General features: G+C 54.5%; 1 protein-coding gene across 2 annotated transcripts in view; it reads left to right on the top strand.

The window, feature by feature from the left end:
* Positions 1 to 65: 65 nt before the first annotated feature.
* LOC120503664 (tenascin-X-like) overlaps positions 66 to 23522 on the top strand; it is a 26932-nt gene continuing 3475 nt past the window's right edge. Inside the window, exons 1-21 of one of the 2 annotated variants that reach the window (XM_039712380.1) lie at positions 66 to 227; positions 761 to 914; positions 1627 to 2301; positions 2687 to 2776; positions 3123 to 3416; positions 4131 to 4487; positions 4860 to 5216; positions 6098 to 6454; positions 7426 to 7770; positions 8061 to 8420; positions 10311 to 10655; positions 12680 to 13039; positions 13671 to 14015; positions 15011 to 15391; positions 17395 to 17781; positions 18597 to 18989; positions 19097 to 19450; positions 20116 to 20487; positions 21096 to 21467; positions 22817 to 22941; positions 23218 to 23350. In XM_039712380.1, the coding sequence (XP_039568314.1) occupies positions 81 to 227; positions 761 to 914; positions 1627 to 2301; positions 2687 to 2776; positions 3123 to 3416; positions 4131 to 4487; positions 4860 to 5216; positions 6098 to 6454; positions 7426 to 7770; positions 8061 to 8420; positions 10311 to 10655; positions 12680 to 13039; positions 13671 to 14015; positions 15011 to 15391; positions 17395 to 17781; positions 18597 to 18989; positions 19097 to 19450; positions 20116 to 20487; positions 21096 to 21467; positions 22817 to 22941; positions 23218 to 23350 (6703 nt within the window). In that variant the 5' untranslated portion in view covers positions 66 to 80. The remainder of the gene's footprint in view (positions 228 to 760; positions 915 to 1626; positions 2302 to 2686; positions 2777 to 3122; positions 3417 to 4130; positions 4488 to 4859; positions 5217 to 6097; positions 6455 to 7425; positions 7771 to 8060; positions 8421 to 10310; positions 10656 to 12679; positions 13040 to 13670; positions 14016 to 15010; positions 15392 to 17394; positions 17782 to 18596; positions 18990 to 19096; positions 19451 to 20115; positions 20488 to 21095; positions 21468 to 22816; positions 22942 to 23217; positions 23351 to 23522) is intronic. The other variant, XM_039712382.1, reaches the window with a different exon arrangement.

Genomic DNA, 23522 nt, shown 5'->3' with positions numbered 1-23522 from the left:
TGTCCTAGGGTGTTCCCAGCATGTGTCCATCCCCTACACACCCCATCCCAGGGTGTCTCTGTGGTGTCCCCATCCCACGGATGTCCCCATGGTGTCCCTGCACTGTCTCCTCAGAGGTGCCCTGGGTGACACCACGGTTGGCCTCCCGCACCCCAACGTCCCTGCGCATCACCTGGCCCCAGCCCCTCGTTCCTCCTGATGGCTACCGGGTGACACTTGTCCCCCTGGTGAGTAGGACACTGGAGACATGTGGGTGGGGGCACGGGGATGGGACAGGGACAGGAGGGGACACACAGGGGAACAGGGACATGGAAGGGACAAGACCCCAGTGCCACCCGTGTGGCCACAATGGGAAGACCCCAGTATGTCCCGAAATCATCCCCATGTGTCCCCAAGGCGTCCGCAATGGTATCCCCTACGTGTTCCAAGTGTGTATAAGCCCCCACAATGTGTCCCAAACATGTGCCCAGTGCATCCCCCCAGCGTGACCCCAACGTGACCCCAGTATGTCCCAGTGTGTCCCCAGTGTTCCCTGTTGTGTCTCCACCACGTTCCTGGTGTGTTCCCATGGCGTCCCCAATGTATCCCTCAACACACTCCCAATGAGTCGCCACTCTGTCCTCACTGTGTCCCCAACATGTCTCCAATGTGTCCCTCACGTTCCCAACACGTTCCTAAGGTGTTCCCAGTGTGTCCTCAATGTGTCCCCAGTGTCTCCCCGTGGTTTCCCCCCATCCCCTCACACTGTCCCCGTCCCCAGGATGACCCTGTGGCCATGACAACGCACGAACTGCCCAGCTCTGCTGTCGCCTTCTCAGTGACAGGGCTGTCTCCAGGCCGCCCCTTCGAGCTGCTGGTCCAGGCCCGGCGGGGGCCGCACCTGGGGGCACCCGGGGTCCTGCGTCTGCGCACAGGTGGGGACACTTGGGGACACCACAGGGAACAGGGAAGGGGGTGGGGCGACAGGAACAGGGGTGAAGGTGGGAGTGGCATGGGGATGAGGATGGAGAGAGCCTGGGGTCCTGCACCTGTGCACAGGTGGGGACGCCTGGGAACAAGGCAGCGGGCACAGAGATGAAGTTAGGGACACAGCAGGGACAGGAATGGGAGTGGGGGTGGAAGGAAAGGCAGGGGGACAGTGGGTGGCATGGGGACAGGGACAGGGACATGGTGTACAGGCAGTGGGAATGGGGATGGCACAGGGATGGGGACAGTGATGACATGGGGTCACCATGGGGGCAGGGACAGCAAGAGGACAAGGATGGGGTGGGGGCTGGCATGGGCATGGAGACAGTGGTAGCACAGTGACACCGTTAAGGGGACAGCCTAGATGTGTGGTCAGGAGCGTCACAGCGTGGTGACAGCATGGGGACAGTGTGACATTGAACAGAGATGGGCTGGCACAAGGATGGGGTTGGGGATGGCGATGGCAAAATCAAGGGGGTGGGGACAAGGATGGGAACAGGGATGCCAGGGAAAGAGGGATAGGGTTATATCCACAGGCATGGATACAGGGGGTAACATGGACATGGGGACAGGGGTGGGGATGACCCAGGGATTGGGACAGGGATGTCTCCCAGGGACTCTCTTGACAGATTGGTGACATGGGTCCCCTTTGTTCCACAGCACTCATCCCGTCTGTGCCTCACTATGAGGGGTCCCCAGGGTCGCCTCAGGGCTCCCTGGGGTCCCCAGCAGTGGCACCATCAGTCCGAGGGCCCCCAGAGTCCCCAGGATCCCCAGGGTCCCTGGGGTCCCCAGGGTCACAGGTGTCACCCATATCACCAGACTTGTCCTTGGGGTCACCCGGGTCTTTGGGGTCACCAGCACCCCACAAGGTTCCAGCATCTCCAGTAGCTCGAGGGTCCCTCGGATCCCCAGCACCTGCAAGGTCATCAGTGTCACCAGAATCCCCAGAGTCACCAGCATCACCAGAATTCCCAGGATCATCAGTGTCACCAGATTTCTCAGTGTTCCCAGAGTCCCCAGAGTCTCCATTGTCCCCAGAGTCCCCAGAGCTGCCATGGTCCCCAGAGTCCCCAGTGTTTCCAGGGTCTCCTCCACCCCCGTGGTCCCCAGTGTCCCCGTGGCCCCCACTGTCCCCAGGCATCCCCTCCCTGCAGGACCTGGTGGCCCGGCTCTCCACGTACAGTGGATCCCTGCTCCAGCGTCTTGAGAGCCACCTTCGGGCCACCAACTTCCCACTCCGTGGCAACCAGACAGTGCCAGGGGTGGCCCGTGCCATCCTGGCCTACATCCTGCGCCGGCACCCAACCCTTGGGAGAGGACAGGGACCCACAGGTGGATGTCACAGAGGGGACTGAACCAGGAGGGTGTGGGGACACTGGGGAGGGAGAGGGGGGAAAGGATGCCTCAGGGATGGAGGGTGCAAGGGGAGGGATATCCTGGAGAGAGGAACAGGGGGAATGGGGAGAAAGGAACATCACAGTGAGGGGAGTGCAGGGAGGTGGTTGGGGAGATTGTGGGAGTGGGACAGGACAGGGAAGGGACATTCCAGGGAGGGTGGGATGGAAGGGATGGGAGAAGGGGAACAGGGAAGATGGGGAGGATGGGTGGAAGGGACATCCTGAGAAGGATACAGGAATCAGGGGGAAGGACGTCCTGGGGAGGGAAATGAGAGAGATGGGGTGGCGGGGCTGTCCTGTAACACACTCTCTGGGGGCAGGGGAAAGTGGAAACCAGGAGCCAGTGCTGGAATGGGGGGACATGGATGGGATGAAGCTGACAGAGCCATGGACGGACGTGGGGAAAACAGGTACTGATGTGGGGGTGATGGATGGGATGAGTGCAGGTGTTGCACTTGATGACCCTTGTGGGTCCCATCCAATTGAGAAGATTCTGTGATACCTGGGATGGAGAGAGGAGGAATGGATGGATGGATGGATGGATGGATGGATGGATGGATGGATGGATGGATGGATGGATGGATGGATGGATGGCACATGGATTGGAGAGATGGAGAGCCTGATGAATGGAGACATGAATGGAGGAGGGGATGGAGGGATAAGGGAGGGATAGATGGAGGGAGGGCTGGAAACATGGGTGGCCATGTGAATGGACAGACAGATGCCTGTGCCCACGCTGTTCCCTCTCCATTGCAGTCAAAACCGAGCCAGAAGAGCTGCATCCATCCCGGCCAGTCCTGGGTGACCTCAGTGTCACCAGCATCACCCCCAGCACCATGCAGCTGCAGTGGAATGTCCCTGAGGGCTCCTTTGACTCCTTCATGCTGCAGTACCGGGATGCCCAGGGCCAGCCCCAGGCTCTGCCCATCGATGGCAGGTCCCACTCAGTGACAGTGCCGGGGCTGTCCCCATCTCACCGGTACCGCTTCCACCTCTATGGGCTGCGGGGTGAGAAGAGGATCGACCGTGTCTCCATTGATGTCATCACAGGTGAGGGTGGATGGATGAATAGATGATGGATGGAGGGATCAATATATCCCATCCCATCCCATCCTCACCTGCTATCAAGAACCCACTGACACCATCATCACCCATCATCATCCATCGTCCATCACCCATCCGTCCAGCCAAGCTGTCCCCAGTTTCCCCCAGTCCCAAGTGTGCCAGCTTGGGGATGGAGGACGGGTAACAGCACAATAGGGTGGATAGATGGCTGGATGGAGGGAGGGAAGGCAGGAAGGAAGGCAGGAAGGAAGGCAGGAAGGAAGTGGTGGAAGGAAGGAAGGAAGTGGTGGAAGGCAGGAAGGAAGTGGCAGAAGGAAGTGGCGGAAGAAGTGAAGGAAGGAAGGAAGGAAGGAAGGAAGGAAGGAAGGAAGGAAGGAAGGAAGGAAGGAAGGAAGGAAGGAAGGAAGGATGGTGACTATGATGGGTAATGATGGACGGTGATGATGATGATGAATGGTGAATGGATGATGGGTGTTGGGGAAATTTGCTGGAGGTTTGATGTATCGAATCAGTGGTTAGGTGGCTGGATGATCCAAATGAGGGAGACGTTAAAGAATCAATTGAAAGGAAAGGTGCCTGCAAAGAACCGTGCTTAAGTGGATGAGATGACAATGAAAGCCAGAATGAATGATCCAGGACATGAAAGTGTGGATGGGTGTTCAGATGGACACACCTATCACCATCCCCTCTCCATCATAGCTGCAGAAGAGCCAGAGGAGCTGTCCTTGCCCTCAGAGGAGCCCCAAGAGGAGAAGTCCCAAACTGAGGCCCCTGCATCTGATGCATCCCCAGCACAGGCAGCACTGGGGGAGCTGAGAGTCACCAGCATCAGCCCTGGCTCTGTGCAACTGCAGTGGAGCATCCTTGAGGGCTCCTTTGACTCTTTCATGCTGCAGTACCGGGATGCCCAGGGCCAGCCCCAGGCCCTGCCTGTTGATGGAGAGTCCCACTCAGTGACAGTGCCAGGGCTGTCCCCTTCCCGGCGGTACCGCTTCCACCTCTATGGGCTGAGGGGCAGGAAGAAGATTGATCATGTCTCCACCGAGACCATGACAGGTAAGGGGAATGGTCAGAGGGGGTAGGGTGGGTAGATGGATGGATGAAGAATGATGGGTAGGTGGAAAGATGGAGGGATCAAGGGATGGAGGATTGGGTGGGTTGAGGAAGACGTGGAGGAGGTGCAATAGTGGATGGATGGATGGATGGATGGAGCATCATAGTTGTTGGGGGCATTTTCTTGGTGGTTTGACATATCAGAGCAGTGACTGGGTGGTTGGATGACCCAGTACAACGTGAGATTAAAGAAGGAGTTGAAGGAAAAGGTGTATGGTATCTTTGTGAATGAATGGATGGGTTGGTTGGTGGGTGGTGGATGTTTGCATGGACACTGCCATTCCCACACCCATCACTATCCACTGTCCACCACAGCTGCAGCAGAGACAGAGGAGCAGCCCCTGCCCTCACAGAAGCCCCAACATAAAAAACCTCGAACTGAGTCCCCAGCATCTGAGGCACCCCTTCTGCAGGCGGTGCTGGGAGAGCTGAGAGTCTCCAGTGTCACACCCAGCTCTGTGCAGCTGCAGTGGAATGTCCCTGAGGGCTCCTTTGACTCCTTCATGCTGCAGTACCGGGATGCCCATGGCCAGCCCCAGGCCCTGCCCATCGACGGGAGGTCAGACTCAGTGATGGTGCCAGGGCTGTCCCCATCTCACCGGTACCGCTTCCACCTCTACGGGCTGCAGGGTAGGAAGAAGATTGACCATGTATCCACTGAGGCTGTGACAGGTGAGGGAGAAGGTCAGGGGGATAAGGGTCCATAGAGGGAGGGATTAAGGGATGAGGGTATGGGTGGGTGAAGGAAGGGGTAGAGAGGTGCAGGAGTGGAAAGATGGAGAATGGATGGATGGATGGATGGATGGCTGGATGGATGGATGGATGGATGGATGGATGGATGGTGTTTGGATGGATTGCATGGATAGATCCACAATTAAGGTGAGACATGGATGCATTGATGGATGGATTGTTGAATGGACAGAGGAAGAGATGAGGAATGGGTGGATGATTGAAAATGAATGGTGGTTCCTGAGTGAGTTAGTTGGTTGGGTAGATTGAAGGGTAGGGAGATGGTGGGGAATGCATGGATAGTGATGGATGATATATCGATGGAGGGTGGCCTCCTGGGTCGATTGGATGGATGAATGCTGAAGGACACATGGCTGGACAGGTGCACATGCAGCTGAGCCCATGGCTGGTTTTTGCCCTGAGTGAGGGTGTGATTATAGGGGAACAGGGGTGTAAGACTGTATTCAAACCATATTCAAATAGGGTTGTATTCAAAGACTGACTGAAGGAAACAAGATGGATGGATAAGTGAATGGATGAAGATGGATAATGGATGATAGCTGTTGGAGCAGTTTGACCGTGGTTTTACATGTCAGATCAGTGGGGGGGGTAGTTGGATGACCTAATGCATGGTGAGATTAAAGGAGTTGAAGGAAAATGTGCTTGGTATAAACTGTAGTTACATGGACGGGTATATGATGAGTGCTGGAATGAATAGTCCTGCAGATAAAAGTGTAAATGGAAGGATGTATGCATTGATTGGTGGGCAGGGGGATGGATGACTGAAGGGGCCACAGGGATTGCCATGCCATCATCCATTGCAGGCGCAGAAGAGCCCGAGGAGATACTCCTTCCCTCAGAAGAGCAAAAACATGAGAAACTTCAAACTGAGAAGCCCCCATCTGAGGCCCCCATGGTGCAGGCAGTGCTAGGGGAGCTGAGAGTTTCCAGTGTCACACCTGACTCTGTCCAGCTGCAGTGGAGTGTCCCTGAGGGCTCCTTTGACTCTTTCACACTACAGTACCGGGATGCCCAGGGCCAGCCCCAGGCCCTGCCCATTCATGGAGGGTCCCGATCAGTGACGGTGCCAGGGCTGTCCCCATCCCGCCGGTACCGCTTCCACCTCTATGGGCTGAGGGGCAGGAAGAAGACTGACCGTGTCTCTATTGACATTATCACAGGTGAGATGGGAGGTCAGTGACATGGATGGATGGATGGATGGATGGATGGATGGATGGATGGATGGATGGATCAAGAGATCCCACTCCCATTCCATCCCCGAATGTCAGTGAGCATCCACTGACATGGGCACTGTCCAATCAACCATTGACCCTTCCACTGTCCTGCTGACCAACATTTGCCATCCACTATTATCACCATCATCATAATCATCATCATCCATTTATTATCCATCATTATAATCCATAATTTTTATCTACCATGTATGAGCACTACTGCCATCATCATCATTTATAAATCATTATCATCATTCATCAGTCATCTTCCATCCATCTATTCTTCCATCCACTTCATCTGTCAATGATAGATGGACAAATGAACAGAAGATTGTCCACGGGAAATGGGGTCGGGAGGAACAGAGGTGTGGAGGGATGTAGGAAGCAAGAACGAGAGCTCAATGGATTTGGGTGGAGGTTGGGATGGATGGATGGATGGATGGATGGATGGATGGATGGATGGATGGATGGTCTGGTAAGTAGTGGGATGGACATTTGGAGGGACACAGGCATTTCCACAGTCATCACCATCCTCATCCTCTATCCATGATGAATGGATTGAATGATGCATGAATGAAAGATTGTCTATGGGAAATGGGAGTGGGAAGGGTAAAGGCAAGGAGAGATGTGATTACAAAGAGACTGAGAGATTGATATGGAATTGTCTAGGAGATAGTGCTGTATGTTGAGTGTGTGATGGGAAGAATGGATGGATGGATGGATAGATGGATGGACGGACGGACGGACGGACGGATGGATGGATGGATGGATGGATGGATGGATGGATGGATGGATGGATGGATGATCAGATGGATGGACACATGGGTGAATGGATAGATTGGGTGGTGGGTGGTGGGATGGACATTTGGAGGGACATGTGGATGCCCCTGCTTTTTACAATTTCCTCTCCAATGCAGCTAGTGAAGAACCCTTGCCCTCAGAGGAGCCCCAACAGGAGAAGCCCAAAACTGAGTCCCCAGCATCTGAGGCACTCCCAGCAAGAGCAGTGCTGGGGGAGCTGAAGGTCTCCAGTGTCACAGGCGACTCTGTGCAGCTGCAATGGAATGTCGCAGAGGGCTCTTTTGACTCCTTCATGCTGCAGTACCGGGATGCCCAGGGCCAGCCCCAGACCCTGCCAATCGATGGAGAGTCCCGCTCAGTGATGGTGCCAGGGCTGTCCCCTTCCCAGCGGTACCGCTTCCACGTCTATGGCCTGAGGGGCAGGAAGAAGATTGATCACATTTCCACCGAGGTCATGACAGGTAAGGGGGGAGGAAGTCTGGGTGGATGGATGGATGGATGGATGGATGGATGGATGGATGGATGGATGGATGGATGGATGAAGAATATTGGAAAAATGGAGACATAAAATGGTGATGAGAGGGAGGAATGGGTGATTGGAGGAAGGAATGAGTGGTGGAGGAGTGGATGGATGGACAGATGGATGATGGAAGCCAGAATGAATGGTCAAGAATAAAGAAATGTGGAAGTGTGGATGGATGGATGGATGGCTATTTGAATTTAAGCTGCCATCAACATCCCTTCTCCATAGGAGCTGCAGAAGAGCCAGAGGAACTGCCCCTGCCCACAGCGGAACCGCGGCATGAGAAACCCCAAACTGAGGCCCCCCCATCTGAGGCCACTCCAGCAAAGGCGGTGCTGGAAGACCTGAGGGTCTTGAGCGTCACCCCCAGCTCTGTGCAGCTGCACTGGACTGTCCCCAGTGGCTCCTTTGACTCCTTCATGCTGCAGTACCGGGATGCCCAGGGCCAGCCCCAGGCCCTGCCTGTTGATGGGTGGTCTCGCTCGGTGACAGTGCCTGGCTTGTCCCCGTCCCAGCGGTACCGCTTCCACCTCTATGGGCTGCGTGGAGGCAAAAGGATTGACCGTGTCTCTACCGACACTGTCACAGGTGAGGCTGAAGGTCAAAGGGATGGGAGGATCACAAAATGGAGGCATCAAGGGATCCCATGCCCATCACATACTCACCAGTGAGCAGCCATTGACTCAGCGCCATCTGACCAACCATCAACCCTTCCACCAACCTATTCACTTGCCCCTTCCATCATCCAAGCATCCATCCAGCATCAGCAGCACCAACCATCATTATCTACTGTCATTCATCATCTTCCCTTACCATGCATCTCCATCACCATCCTCCATCTATTGTCATGCATCCATCTATCCTGCCATGCTTCCCTCATCCTCTATCCATGAAGGATGGATTGAATGATGGATGAATGAAAGATTGTCTATGGGAAATGGGGGTGGGAAGGGTGAAGGCATCAAGCCATGTGATTAGAAAGAGACAAAGAGATTGATATGGAATTGTCCAGGAGATAGTGTTGTATGTTGAGTGTGTGATGGGAAGAAGGACGGACGGACGGACGGACGGACGGATGGACCATCCAATGAGAGACACATGGGCGAATGGATGGCTTCATGGGTGGGTGGTGGGATGGACATTTGGAGGGACACATGAATGCCAGTGCCCATTACCATCTCTCCAATGCAGCCAGTGAAGAACCCTTGCCCTCAGAGGAGCCCCAACAGGAGAAGCCCAGAACTGAGTCCCCTGCATCTGAGGCACTCCCAGCAAGAGCTGTGCTGGGGGAGCTAAGAGTCTCCAGTGTCACAGGCGACTCTGTGCAGCTGCAGTGGAATGTCCCTGAGGGCTCCTTTGACTCCTTCACGCTGCAGTACCGGGATGCCCGGGGCCAGCCCCAGGCCTTGCCCATCGATGGCGAGTCCCGCTCAGTGACAGTGTCAGGGCTGTCCCCTTCCCAGTGGTACCGCTTCCACCTCTGTGGGTTGCAAGGCAGGAAGAAAATTGATCGTGTGTCCACGGAGGTCATGACAGGTAAGGGGAGAGGAAGGCTGGGTAGATCTGTGGATGAAGAATATTGGATATGTAGAGGATTGAAGGAATGAAGGGATGGAGGAATGGGTGGCTGCAGGAAGGGGTGGAGTGGTGGAGGAATACAGGGAAGGATGGAATGATGGATGGATGATGAAAGCCAAAATGAATGGTCCAGAATATGGAAATGTTGAAGTGTGGATGGAGGGGCTAGTTGGTAGGTGCTGGTTGGATGTTTGGATGGAAGCAGCCATCACCATGCCCTCTCCATAGGAGCTGCAGAAGAGCCAGAGGAACGGCCCCTGCCCACAGCGGAACCGCAGCATGAGAAACCCCAAACTGAGGCCCCCCCACCTGAGGCCACTCCAGCAAAGGCGGTGCTGGAAGACCTGAGGGTCTCGAGTGTCACCCCCTTCCATCATCCATCCATCCATCCAGCATCAGCAGCACCAACCATCAATTATCCCTTGTCACCCATCATCTTCATCTACCATTTATCTCCATCCCCATCATCCATCTATTGTCATGCATCCATCTATCCTGACATGCTTCCCTCATCCTCTATCCATAAAGGATGGGTTGAATGATGGATGAATGAAAGATTGTCCATGGGAAATAGTGGCGGGAGGCATGAAGGCATCAAGCCATGTGATTAGGAGGAGTCAGAGAGATTGATATGGAACTGTTTAGGGGGTTGTGTTGTATGTTGGGTGAGTGATTGGAAGAATGGATGGATGGACGGATGGACGGATGTATGAACAGATGGACAGATGGATGGACAGATGAGTGGATGGATGGATGGATGGATGGATGGATGGATGGATGGATGATCCAATGACGGTCACCTGGGTGAATGAATGGATGGATTGGTTGGTGGGTGGGGGGATGGACATTTGGAGGGACATGTGGATGCCCTTGGTTTTTTCAATTTCTTCTCCAATGCAGCTAGTGAAGAACCCTTGCCCTCAGAGGAGCCCCAACAGGAGAAGCCCAAAACTGAGTCCCCAGCATCTGAGGCACTCCCAGCAAGAGCAGTGCTGGGGGAGCTGAAGGTCTCCAGTGTCACACCTGACTCTGTGCAGCTGCAGTGGAATGTCCCAGAGGGCTCCTTTGACTCCTTCATGCTGCAGTACCGGGATGCCCAGGGCCAGCCCCAGGCCCTGCCCGTTGATGGCGAGTCCCGCTTAGTGATGGTGCCAGGGCTGTCCCCTTCCCGGCGGTACCGCTTCCACCTCTATGGCCTGAGGGGCAGGAAGAAGATTGATCACATTTCCACCGAGGTCATGACAGGTAAGGGGGGGAGGAAGTCTGGGTATAAGAATGGATGAAGAATATTGGATAAATGGAGACATAAATCGGTGATGAGAGGGAGGAATGGGTGATTGGAGGAAGGAATGAGTGTTGGAGGAGTGGATGGATGGATGGATGGATGATGGAAGCCAGAATGAATGGTCAAGAATAAGGAAATGTGGAAGTGTGGATGGATGGATGTTTGGGGCTGAGGGGCAGGAAGAAGATTGACCATGTGTCCGCTGAGGTTGTAACAGGTGAGGGAGAAGGTCAAGTGGAGGAAGGGTAGGTGGGTATATGGATGAAGAATATTGGATATATGGAGAGATGGAGGGATAAAAGAATAAAGGGACGGTTAAGTGGAAGAAGGCATGGAGTGGTGGAGGGATGGAGCAATAGAAGGATGGATGGATGGATGGATGGATGGATGGATGGATGGATGGATGGATGGATGGATGGATGATGGAAGCCAGAATGAATGGTCAAGAATAAGGAAATGTGGAAGTGTGGATGGATGGATGTTTGGATGTAAGCACCATGAACCCTTCCACCAACCTATTCACTTGCCCCTTCCATCATCCAACAATCCACCATCAGCACCAGCAACCATCAATTATCCATTCTCATCCATCATCTTCCTCTACCATTTATCCCCATCACCATCATCCATCAATTATCATGCATCCATCTTTCCTGCCATTCTTTTTTCATCATCTATCCAACAAAAATGGATTCAGTGATGGATGAATGGAAGATTGCCCATAGGAAATGGAGGAGGGAGATATGAAGGCATGGAGAGATATGATACGAACGAGGCAGAGAAGTTGATATGGAACTGTCTAGGGGGTTGTGTTATATGGTGGATGATGTGAAGAATGGTTGGATGGATGGGTGGATGGATGGATCGATGGATGGATCGATGGATGGATGGATGGATGGATGGATGGACACATGGGTGAATGGATAGCTTTCTTGGTGGATGGTGGGATGGACATTTAGAGGGACACATGGATGCCAATGCCCTTTACAATATCCTCTCCTATTCAGCCAGAGAAGTGCCCCTACCCTCAGAGGAGCCCCAACAGGAGAAGCCCAAAACTGAGTCTCCAGCATCTGAGGCACTCCCAGCAAGAGCTGTGCTGAGGGAGCTGCGAGTCTCCGGTGTCACAGCCGACTCTGTTCAGCTGCAGTGGAATGTCCCTGAGGGCTCCTTTGACTCCTTCATGCTGCAGTACCGGGATGCCCGGGGCCAGCCCCAGGCCCTCCCTGTTGATGGGGGGTCTCGCTCAGTGATGGTGCCAGGGCTGTCCCCTTCCCGGCGGTACCGCTTCCACCTCTATGGGCTGAGGGGCAGGAAGAAGATTGACCACGTTTCCACCGAGGTTCTGACAGGTAAGGGAGAATGCCAAGAGGAGGAAGTGTGGGTGTATATATGGATGAAGAATATTGGATATATGGAGAGGTGAAGGGATTAAGGGATGGAGGGATGAACGGATGGAGGAATGGGTGATTGGTGGAAGGGATGGAGTGGTGGAGGGATGGAGGAATACAAGGATGGATGGATGGATGGATGGATGGATGGATGGATGGATGGATGGACGGACAGCAGATTTATGGCTGACCATTTTGCTGGTTTGTGACCTGGGTTTGGGAGGTGCATGGCAATAAGTGTGTATGGTGGATTGGATTCAAGGACGGACTGAAGGAAACAGGCTGGATGAAGACAGATGTTGCATGATGGTTTGTAGGGCAGATTCACGGTTGCTTGACAGATCAGATCAGATGGCTGGTTGGGTGCTTGGATGCTGGGTGCTCCTCTCACCCAAAGGAGGGTGAGATTAAAGAAGGTGTTGAAGGAAAACATGTGTGAAAAGAAATATGACTGGATGGATGGATGGATGGGTTGATGGATGTTTGCTAGAATGAATGGTCCAGAATATGGTAGTGTAGATGATTGAGTGGGTTGATATAGGTGGTGGATGGCTATTTAGATGTAAGCTCCCATCAACATCCCTTCTCCATAGGAGCTGCAGAAGAGTCAGAGGAACCGCCCCTGCCCACAGAGGAACCACAGCATGAGAAACCCCAAACTGAGGCCCCCCTATCTGAGGCCACTCCAGCAAAGGCGGTGCTGGAAGACCTGAGGGTCTTGAGCGTCACCCCCAGCTCTGTGCAGCTGCACTGGACTGTCCCCAGTGGCTCCTTTGACTCCTTCATGCTGCAGTACCGGGATGCCCAGGGCCAGCCCCAGGCCCTGCCTGTTGATGGGTGGTCTCGCTCGGTGACAGTGCCTGGCTTGTCCCCGTCCCAGCGGTACCGCTTCCACCTCTATGGGCTGCGTGGAGGCAAAAGGATTGACCGTGTCTCTACCGACACTGTCACAGGTGAGGCTGAAGGTCAAAGGGATGGGAGGATCACAAAATGGAGGCATCAAGGGATCCCATGCCCATCACATACTCACCAGTGAGCAGCCATTGACTCAGCGCCATCTGACCAACCATCAACCCTTCCACCAACCTATTCACTTGCCCCTTCCATCATCCAAGCATCCATCCAGCATCAGCAGCACCAACCATCATTATCTACTGTCATTCATCATCTTCCTCTACCATGCATCTCCATCACCATCATCCATCAATTATCATGCATCCATCTATCCTGCCATGCTTCCCTCATCCTCTATCCATGATGAATGGATTGAATGATGGATGAATGAAAGATTGTCCATGGGAAATGGGGGTGGGAAGGGTGAAGGTCTGGACAGATGTGATAAAATAGAGACAGAGAGGTTGTTATGGAACTCTCTAGGGGGTTGTGTTGTATGTTGGGTGTGTGATGGGACGAATGGATGGATGGATGGATGGATGGATGGATGGATGGATGGATGGATGGATGGACGGACGATCCAATGAAGGACCCATGGGTGAATGGATAGATTGGTTGCTGTGTGGTGGGATGGACACTTGGAGGGGCACATGTGTTGTCATGCCCTTTACTATCTTTTCTCCAACGCAGCCAGTGAAGAACCCTTGCCCTCAGAGGAGCCCCAAGAGGAGGAGCCCAAAACTGAGTCCCCAGCATCTGAGGCACTCCCAGCACGAGCAGTGCTGGGGGAGCTGAAGGTCTCCAGCGTCACACCCAACTCTGTGCAGCTGCAGTGGAGTGTCCCTGAGGGCTCCTTTGACTCCTTCATGCTGCAGTACCGGGATGCCCAGGGCCAGCCCCAGGCCCTCCCTGTTGATGGCGGGTCTCGCTCAGTGACGGTGCCAGGGCTGTCCCCTTCCCGGCGGTACCGCTTCCACCTCTATGGGCTGAGGGGCAGGAAGAAGATTGACCATGTGTCTGCCGAGGTTGTAACAGGTGAGGGAGAAGGTCAAGGGGAGGAAGGGTAGGTGGGTATATGGATGAAGAAGAATGGATAGATGGACAGATGGAGGGGTAAAAGAATGAAGGGATGGTTAAGTGGAAGAAGGCGTGGAGTGGTGGAGGGATGGAGCAATAGAGGAATCGATGGAATGATGGATGGATGGATGGATGGATGGATGGATGGATGGATGGACTCAGTGGTGTGTTGCATGTTTGGAGAGACAGGGATTCCTATGCCCATCACCCTCCCCTCTTCATTGCAGCTGCAGAAGAGCCAGTGTAGCTGCCCCTTTTCTAAAAGTAGCTCTGACCTGGGAACCCCCCATTTGACGCTTCACCACCTAAGACACCTCTTGTCTGTGAGGTTCTAGGAGTTCTAAGATTTTCCGGTGTCACCCCCCAGCTCTGTGGAGCTGTTGTGGAGTGTCCTTGAGGACCTGTTTGACTCCTTTATGCTGTAATACTGGGATGCCCAGGGCCAGCCCCAGACCCTGCTGGTCAGTGGTGAGTCCCACTCAGTTACAGTGCTGGGGCTGTCTCCCTCTCGTCTGTACCACTTCCACCCGTGTGGGCTGCATGGAGGCAAAATGATTGACCATGTCTCCACTCATGTCATAAGAGGTGACAGGAAATCTTAGAGGGGAGACCCGTTGGAGAGATGTTTGTAAAGGTGGAGAGATTGACATGGAGATGGATGGAGAGATTGATGATGGATGCATTTGTGTAGTGTTGGGTGGAATCATGAGGAGAAGGATGGACAGATGAACACAAGGATCATTGGGTGCCTGAAGAACTGGGTGGTGATGGGACCAGTGGAGGGTTGGGTGGATAGATAAATGGTAACTGAACACACCGATGAATAGGCGGGTAGCTGAAGAAGTCTTCATGGATGGACGGATTCTGGATAGTTGGGTGGATGATGGATGAATGTTTGGATGGAACTACCGATGCCCACACCCATCATTGTCCTCTCTCTGTTGTTTCTGCAGGCAACCCAGAGGATCTGCCCCCATCCTTAAAGGACCCCACAGATGAGGCATCCACAACTGAGGCCCCTACAGCTCAGGACCACAAACCTGAGCATTCCCAAACTGAGGCCCCCTCAGCACAGGCAGTGTTGGGAGAGCTGAAGGTGTCCAGTATCACACCTGACTCTGTGCAGCTGCAGTGGAGCGTCCCAGAGGGCTCCTTTGACTCCTTCACACTGCAGTACCGGGACGCCCAGGGCCAGCCCCAGGCTCTGCCCATCGATGGCGGGTTGCACTCAGTGACAGTGCCAGGGCTGTCCCCTTCCCACCGGTACCACTTCCACCTCTATGGTCTGTACAGAGGGAAAAGGATTGACCACGTTTCCATCAACGTCAGCACAGGTGAGAGGGAAAGTCAGAGGAAAGATGGGAGGAGAGATAGATGCAGGGATCGAGAGGTAGAGACATCAAGGGATGGATGAATCAAGGGTTTCCATTCCCATCCCATCCCCATCCCACATCAAGCACTTTTCTAGTCTGTCATCATCCAGTCAACCATCAATCCTTCCACTGACCTATTGAACAACATCTGCCATCATCCATCATTGTCATCGTCATCCATCATCATGATTCATCATCAGCTATCAACTATGCATGACCACCAGTAATATCCATTATCACCATCCTTCTTCATCATCATCATCATCATCATCATGATTTGCCATCCATGAAGGAGAACTGAATGGTTTTACAGATTCCAGTCTGGATGTTGGGTGGGTTCCTGTCCAAATTGAAGGAAGTAGGTGAATGGGTTGATGGGTGTTCGGGAAGGTGGGATGGATGGATGGATGGATGGATGGATGGATGGATGGATGGATGGATGGATGGACGGATGGAGGGAGGGAGGGTTCCTGCTGTCCAGATATGTGTCTTGATGGACAGAAGATTGTCAATGGGAAGTGGGGACTGGGAGGGGTGGAGTCAATGTGGGAATGTGGAGGAAAACAAACAGAGATTAATGTAGTATTGGGTGGGGGGTTGGCTTGGCTGTTGGGTGGGTGGTTGGATGGATGGATGATGGATGGATGGTAGTGATTGATGTGGTGGGAGGATGGTTGGATAGATGATGGATGGACATATGGATGAACATGTGGACAGCCACAGCCATCGCTGTCCCCTCTGCATGGCAGCCACAGACAAGCAAGAGGAGCCACCCTCCTCCTCAGAGGAGCCCCAAACTGAAGCCCCACCAACTGAGGACAACCAACCTGAGCACCCCCAAACTGAGGTCCCCCCGGTGCAGGTGGTGCTGGGGGAGCTGAAGGTCCGCCACTTCCGCCACTTCCTTCCGCCACTTCCTTCCCCAATTCCGCCATTTCTGCCACTTCCTTCTGCCACTTCCTTCCTTCCATCACTTCCTTCTGCCACTTCCTTCCCCCATCCCTGTCTTCCTCATTCCCTCCATCCACACACCTTGTCCCCATCCCACTTTGATCCTTCCTCCATTCCAGCTCCATCCATACTTCCCCACATTTCCCTGCATGATTGCACCAATTGCACCTTTCTACCATCCCATTCCCATCTGCCATTGAGTAAACGCTGACACTGGCACCATCAAATCAAACACTGACCCTTCTAATGACACAGAGACTGTCATCCTCCATCATCACCATCCATCATCCATCTGTCATCTGTCTAACATCCATCATCCATCTTTCCTCCCCCCAAACTCCCCCCATCCTACACCCCAGCACTGGGAAGCTGGAAACAGCTCAGGGTTGGAGTGATGGCAGATTGGTAGATGATGAGGATGGAGGGGTGATGGATCAGTGGATGGGGGCTCCTGGCTGGTTTGGATGGATCGATGCTGAATGCACAGGTGGCCAGATGGGAGCATGTGTGGTTGAGCCTGTGGCTGGTTTGTGCCCTGGGTAAGGGCAGGGTGTTGGGGTGGGGGTTGGGAGGTGAGGGCAGTTAAGGGGGATGGAGGAACAGAGTTTACGACTGACTGAAGAAAAGGGAATGGGTGAAGGATGGAAGAATAATGGATGGATGGATGGATGGATGGATGGATGGATGGATGGATGGATGGATGGATCCATGGATGGATCCATGGATGGACAATGATGATGGTTGTTGGGGCAGGCGGTTTCATGGATCCAGTCAACTGTTTGATTATTGAGTGATTCAATGGAGGAAGAAGCTAAAGAATCAGTTGTAGGAAAAGCCACACTGAAAGCCACGTGGTTGGATTGAGGGGTGGTGGATGATGGATACTGGAATGAATGGTCTAGGAGATGGAAGTGTGGATGGATGGATGGATGGATGGATGGATGGATGGATGGATGGATGGTTCAATGAACATGTCAATTCTCAGGCCTGAGGTCATTCCTTCTCCATCACAGATGCAGCAGTGCCAAAGCAGCTGCCCCTACCCTCACAGGAGCCCCAACCCGAAGACACACAACCTGAGCAGCCCCAAACTGAGCAGCCCCAAACTGAGCAGCCCCAAACTGAGGCCAGCCAGGGACACGTGGTGCTGGGGAAGTTGAGGGTCTCCAGTGTCACCCCCAACTCTGTGCAGCTGCAGTGGAGCGTCCCTGAGGGCTCCTTTGACTCCTTCACGCTGCAGTACCGGGATGCCCAGGGCCAGCCCCAGGCCCTGGCTGTTGATGGCGGGTCTCGCTCTGTGACAGTGCCAGGGCTGTCCCCTTCCCAGCGGTACCGCTTCCACCTCTATGGGCTGCGGGACAGGAGGAGGATTGACCGCGTCACCACTGATGTTGTCACAGGTGAGGAGGAAGGTCAGAGGGTGGAAGGATTGGGGAGATGGAAGTAGGGATGGAGAAATTAATGGAAAGATGGAGAAAAAGGTGGATTATGGATGGATGCCTGGAGGGTTGGATGGAGTCATGAGTAGAAGGATGGACATGAACATCGTTGGATGCCTGTAGAAATGGATAGTGCAAGGGTGGATGGAGGGCTGGGTACATGGGTGATGGATGACGGGGGTTGTTTGTCTGTAGGCAGATGGGACAATCATCAATCATTAAGCAGATGGTTTTTGGGACTTGTGACTGCTAGGTGATGGATGGTGATGTGGAGGGGAAGGAGCAATGGGTGGAATTGGGCAGGGAAGCTAGAGACAACTTGGAGATGAAGAGATGGCTGGGACCATGGGAGGGTGGTGTGATGAAGACATTGATGTTGGATGGATGGATGGATGGATGGATGGATGGATGGATGGATGGATGGATGGATGATGGTGGATATTGGATGAATCAAGATGATGGTTCATGTTGATTATGACAATGATGAAGATGGTGGATGATGGCAGATGCTAATCAGTGAGTCCATGGAAGAGTCAGTGGTTGATTGAATGGGGCTGGGGTAAATGGGTGCTCAGTCCATGGAAGAGTCAGTGGTTGATTGAATGGGGCTGGGGTAAATGGGTGCTCAGTGATGGGTGAGGAGGGAATGGTGAGAAGGGTCTGGGATGAAATGTTGCATGATGGATTCTAGATAGTTGGGTGGATGATGGATGAATGTTTGGATGGAAATACCGATGCCCACACCCGTCATTTTCCCCTTTCTGTCATTGTTGTAGCTGACCCAGAGGATCTGTCCCTACCCTCGATGGACACCCCAACTTGGGGCCCCCCAGCTGCGGATCATGAAACTTCACATCCCGAAGCCGAGGCCCCTCCATCTGCAGCCCCCTCGGCACGGGCAGTGTTGGGAGAGCTGAGAGTCTCCAGTGTCACACCCAGCTCTGTGGGGCTGCAATGGAGTGTCCCAGAGGGCCGATTTGACTCCTTCATGCTGCAGTACCGGTTGGCCCAGGGCCAGCCCCAGGCCCTGCCCATCGATGGCGGGTTGCACTCAGTGACAGTGCCAGGGCTGTCCCCTTCCCGGCGGTACCGCTTCCACCTCTATGGGCTGAGGGGTGGGAAGAAGACTGACCGTGTCTCCACTGACATCATCACAGCTGATGGGGAAGGTCAGAGGATTGAGGGCAGGTGGATGGATGGATGGATGGATGGATGGATGGATGGATGGATGGATCTTTGGATGCCCATGTCCATCATTATCCCCTTTCCACTGCAGCTGCAGCTGTGCCAGAGGAGCTGCCAGTGCCCTCAGAGGAGCCCCAGAATGAACAACACCAAACTAAGGCCCCATCTGCAACCACCCCAGCACGGGCAGTGGTGAAGGAACTGAGAGTCTCCAGTGTCACACCCGACTCTGTGGAGCTGCAGTGGAGAGTCCCTGAGGGCTCCTTTGACTCCTTCACGCTGCAGTACCGGGATGCCCGGGGCCAGCCCCAGTCCCTGCCCATTGATGGCGAGTCCCGCTCAGTGACAGTTCCGGGGCTGTCCCCTTCCCAGCGTTACCGCTTCCACCTCTATGGGCTGCGGGGCAGGAAGAGGGTCTACCATACCTCCACTGAAGCTGTTACCGGTGAGGGGAATGGTTAGAGCAGCAGATGGATCACAGTATGAATGGATTAAGAGATCATGGCCATCTCATCTCTACCTGCCATCTATTACCACAGATCCCAGCACAAGCCAATCAATCATCAACCCTTCTACCAACCTATTGACCAGCACCTGCCATCCTCCACCATCATTTTCATCATCCTCTTTATCTATCATCCATCATCATCACCATCATTATTATCATCTTCCATCATGATCATGATGATTGAAGAACTGAATGGTTGAATGGATTCTGGACTGGATTGTGAGTGGATTTCTTCCCAGGGTGATGGAAGAAGGTCAGAGATGGATGAGTGTTTGGATGGAACTGGGAAGTAGAGAGGGATGGTGCATTCCTGGTGGGTGGTTAGATGTCCTGAAGGATGGAAGATTGCCCATGGGAAATGGGTGATGGAAGAGGTGAAAGCTTGAGTGGATGTAGAGAGAATTGGAGAGATGATCGCAGGATTGTTTAGGGCATTGGGTTGGATGTTGGGTGAGATGGATGGAGACATGGATGGATGGATGGATGGATGGATGGATGGATGGATGGATGGATGGATAATGAATGATGACTCATTTTGTGGATGATGAATGCAGTTTTGGATGGACATGTGGATAGCCATCACCATCTCCTCTTCATTGCAGCTGCAACAAACTTGGATGAGCTACCCATGCCTTCAGAGGAGTTCCAACCTGAGGACCCCCAACCTAAAGATCCCCCAGCTGAGTCCCCATCAACTGACGCCCCCTCGGCACGGGCAGTGCTGGGGGAGCTGGAGGTCTCCAGTGTCACAGGCGACTCTGTGCAGCTGCAATGGAATGTCCCTGAGGGCTCCTTTGACTCCTTCATGCTGCAGTACCGGGATGCCCAGGGCCAGCCCCAGGCTCTGCCCATCGATGGAGAGTCCCGCTCAGTGACGGTGCCAGGGCTGTCCCCTTCCCGGCGGTTCCGCTTCCACCTCTATGGGCTGAGGGGAGGGAAAAGGATTGACCGTGCCTCTACTGACATCGTCACAGGTGAGGGGGAAGGTCAGAGGGGTGAGGGTGGGTGAATGAAGGGGTGAAGGATGATAGATGGAGGGAGAGATGGAGGGAGCAAGTGATGGAGGAACATGTTGGCGAATGAAGGATATCGAGAGGTACAGGAGTGAGTGGATGGAGGATTGATCAACTGATGGATGGAGGGCTCCTGAATTGGTTGGTTGGTTGCTCAGTGGATGGATGGATGGATGGATGGACAGTGGATGACTGGCTGAGCCTATGGCTGGTTTGTGCCCTGGGTGAAGGAGTGGTTGAGTGGAGGGGGGAAGGGTTAGATGGAGGAATGGATTCAAGGACTGACTGAAGTTACAAAGATGGATGGATGTTAGATTGGTGATGGATAATGGACAGATAAAGATGGATGATGCATGATGAGTGTTGGGGCAATTTATTGGCGGTTTGATGCGTCAGGTCAGCAGTTGGATGATTGGATGATCCAATGGAGGAAAAGGTTAAAGAATCAGTTGATGTAAAAGGTGCATGGAATGAAACATGATTGGATGGATGGATGGATGGATGGATGGATGGATGGATGGATGGATGGATGGATTCTCACACGTATCATCATCCTATCTCCATTGCAGCCACAGCCAAGACAGAGGAGCTGCCCCTGCCCTCAGAGGAACCCCAACCTGAGGACCCCAAAGGAAAAGACCCCCCAGCTGAGGCCACTCCATCTGCGGACCCCCTGGCACGGGCAGTGCTGGGAGAGCTGGAGGTCTCCAGTGTCACCCCCAGCTCTGTGCAGCTGCAGTGGAATGTCCCTGAGGGCTCCTTTGACTCCTTCACGCTGCAGTACCGGGATGCCCAGGGCCAGCCCCAGGCCCTGCCCATCGATGGCGGGTCCCGCTCGGTGATGGTGCCAGGGCTGTCCCCTTCCCCGCGGTACCGCTTCCACCTCTACGGGCTGAGGGGAGGGAAAAGGATTGACCATGTCTCCACTGAGGCCATCACTGGTAAGGGGCTGCAAGGACTCCCCCAGAGCCCCACAGAGAAAGGAGCTGGAGTGGAGACAGGGCTGGAAGTGGGGCACAGCGGGAGCTGGGAGGAACTGGGGAATGGGGCTGTGCTGGGGGAGCCAGAGAAATGAGGGGGAGTGGGGAGGCTGGGGGGCCCTGAGGACTGGGGGATTTAGAGGAAAGTGGGAACTGGCGGCAACCAGGGATTGGAGGGGACTGGAGATGAGGGGGAGTGCCACACCTGGAGGGACTCTGATCAGCTGGGGGCTGAGGAACTGGGAACAGCTAGGGGGACTGGTTAGAACTGGGGCCTGGGGCAATCGCGGGCCTGGATGAAACTGTGTGGAACTGGGGAATGGGGGAAACTGGGGTGAACTGGGGCTGGGGTGGAGCTGAGGGCTGGCAAAGACTGAGGGAATCTGGGCACTGGGAAGAATTTTGGGGGTATTGCATATCTGTGGGAATCTGTGAACTGGGAGGGACTGGGGACTTGGGGGAACTGGAAGAATATGGGGGATTAGTTATTGGGGTGGCTGAGGGCAATTTGAGAGTTGGGGGGGATTGGGAAAGCTCAGTGGGGACCAGGGAGAACAGTGGGGAACTGAGACTAGAGGGGGATTGGGAGTAGCTGGGACTGAGGGTACTTGGGAGAACTGGGGGAAACTGGGAGCTGGGGGTAGCCAGAGGACTGCAGGGAACTGGAGATTAGGGGCAATGTAGCACTGGGAACAACTGGCAGGAGAACTGGGGACTGGGGGAACTGGAGGAACTGGGGACAACTTGGGACAACTGGGGGGTGTGGGGAACTGGGGGAAACAGGAGACTGGGGTGAACTGGGGACTCAGAGGCCTGGGGGCAACTGGGAGGGGATTGTGAGGCACTGGGGGAACTGGGTCTGGGAGGAAGTGAAGGGAACTGTGGACTGAAGGGACTGGGAGAAACAGGTCTGAGGGAGATTGAGGGGAGCTGGGAATGGGGGTGACTGGAGAATGAGGGGAAACTGGGTCTGGTGGGGACTGGAGACTAGAGTGGAGCTGGGGACTGGTGAGTACTGGGGGAAACTGGGCACTGGGAAGAACTCTGAGAACTGGGGGAATCTCCGGCAGGCATTGGGGGAAACTGGGGCCTGAGGGTGACTGGGGGAGGACTGGGAGAAATGAGGGGGAACTGTGGCATCTCCATTGGGTACGGTGTGTGGGCAGGACTGGGGGGTCTGTGGGAGGGTTTGGGGTATCAGTGGGTTTGGGGGGGGGTTGTAGTGGCAACAGTGGTTTTTGGTGTATCACTGGGAGATTTTTGGATGTCAGCTGGGCCATCTGAGGTGACAGCATTGTGACCTTCCCCAGGCGCCCCAGGGACCCTCTGGGTGGGCTCTGTGTGGCCCCGCAGTGCCTGGCTGCACTGGGACACCCTGCAGGCCCCCCCTGATGGCTATGAGCTGGAGTATGGCCCCCCCGGCGGACCCCAGCAGGTAACAGTCCCCCAAAGGATCCTAAAAAACCCCAAACACCCAGGGTGTCCCCCTAGTATCTCCTTGGGGGACCCCATAATCCCCTGGATTCCTTCAAGTATCCCAATAACACCCCTGGGGACCCCAATAACACCTAAGGGTATCCCATTACCCTCCTTTGGCAATGGCACCCCAATACACCTCGGGGGGACCCCAGTAATGCCTTTGGGCATGTCCGTACCTCCCCGGGGACTCCACTATCCCCCTGGGATACCCCAATACCCCTTGTGCCCCCAGAGCCTGTGGCTACCTCCTGAGGCTACATCACAGCAGCTGTGGGGGCTGGAGCCGGCAGGACACTATGGGGTGCGGTTGTGGGGCCGAGGGGGAGACCCCCAGACAGCCCCCCTCGAGGCCACCTTTGACACTCGTGAGTGGGGGGAGCCAGGGGGTGTGGAGGGGTCATTAGGGGGGTGCCCCGGGACCCCCGGGTCCTTTTGTGGGGGGTGGGGTTATTGGTGGGGGAAGCTATGTCACCTGGGGGAGGGCTGGAACTTTGTGGGGTATCTGGACCCCCGGGTGCTTTTGGTAACCCACTCTCT

This window comes from Passer montanus, unplaced genomic scaffold (genome assembly GCF_014805655.1).
Source record: "Passer montanus isolate IOZ18808 unplaced genomic scaffold, ASM1480565v1 scaffold265, whole genome shotgun sequence".
Taxonomy (NCBI): domain Eukaryota; kingdom Metazoa; phylum Chordata; class Aves; order Passeriformes; family Passeridae; genus Passer; species Passer montanus.
The sequence above is the reverse complement of the archived record's forward strand: the minus strand, read 5'-3'. Positions and strand labels throughout refer to the sequence as shown.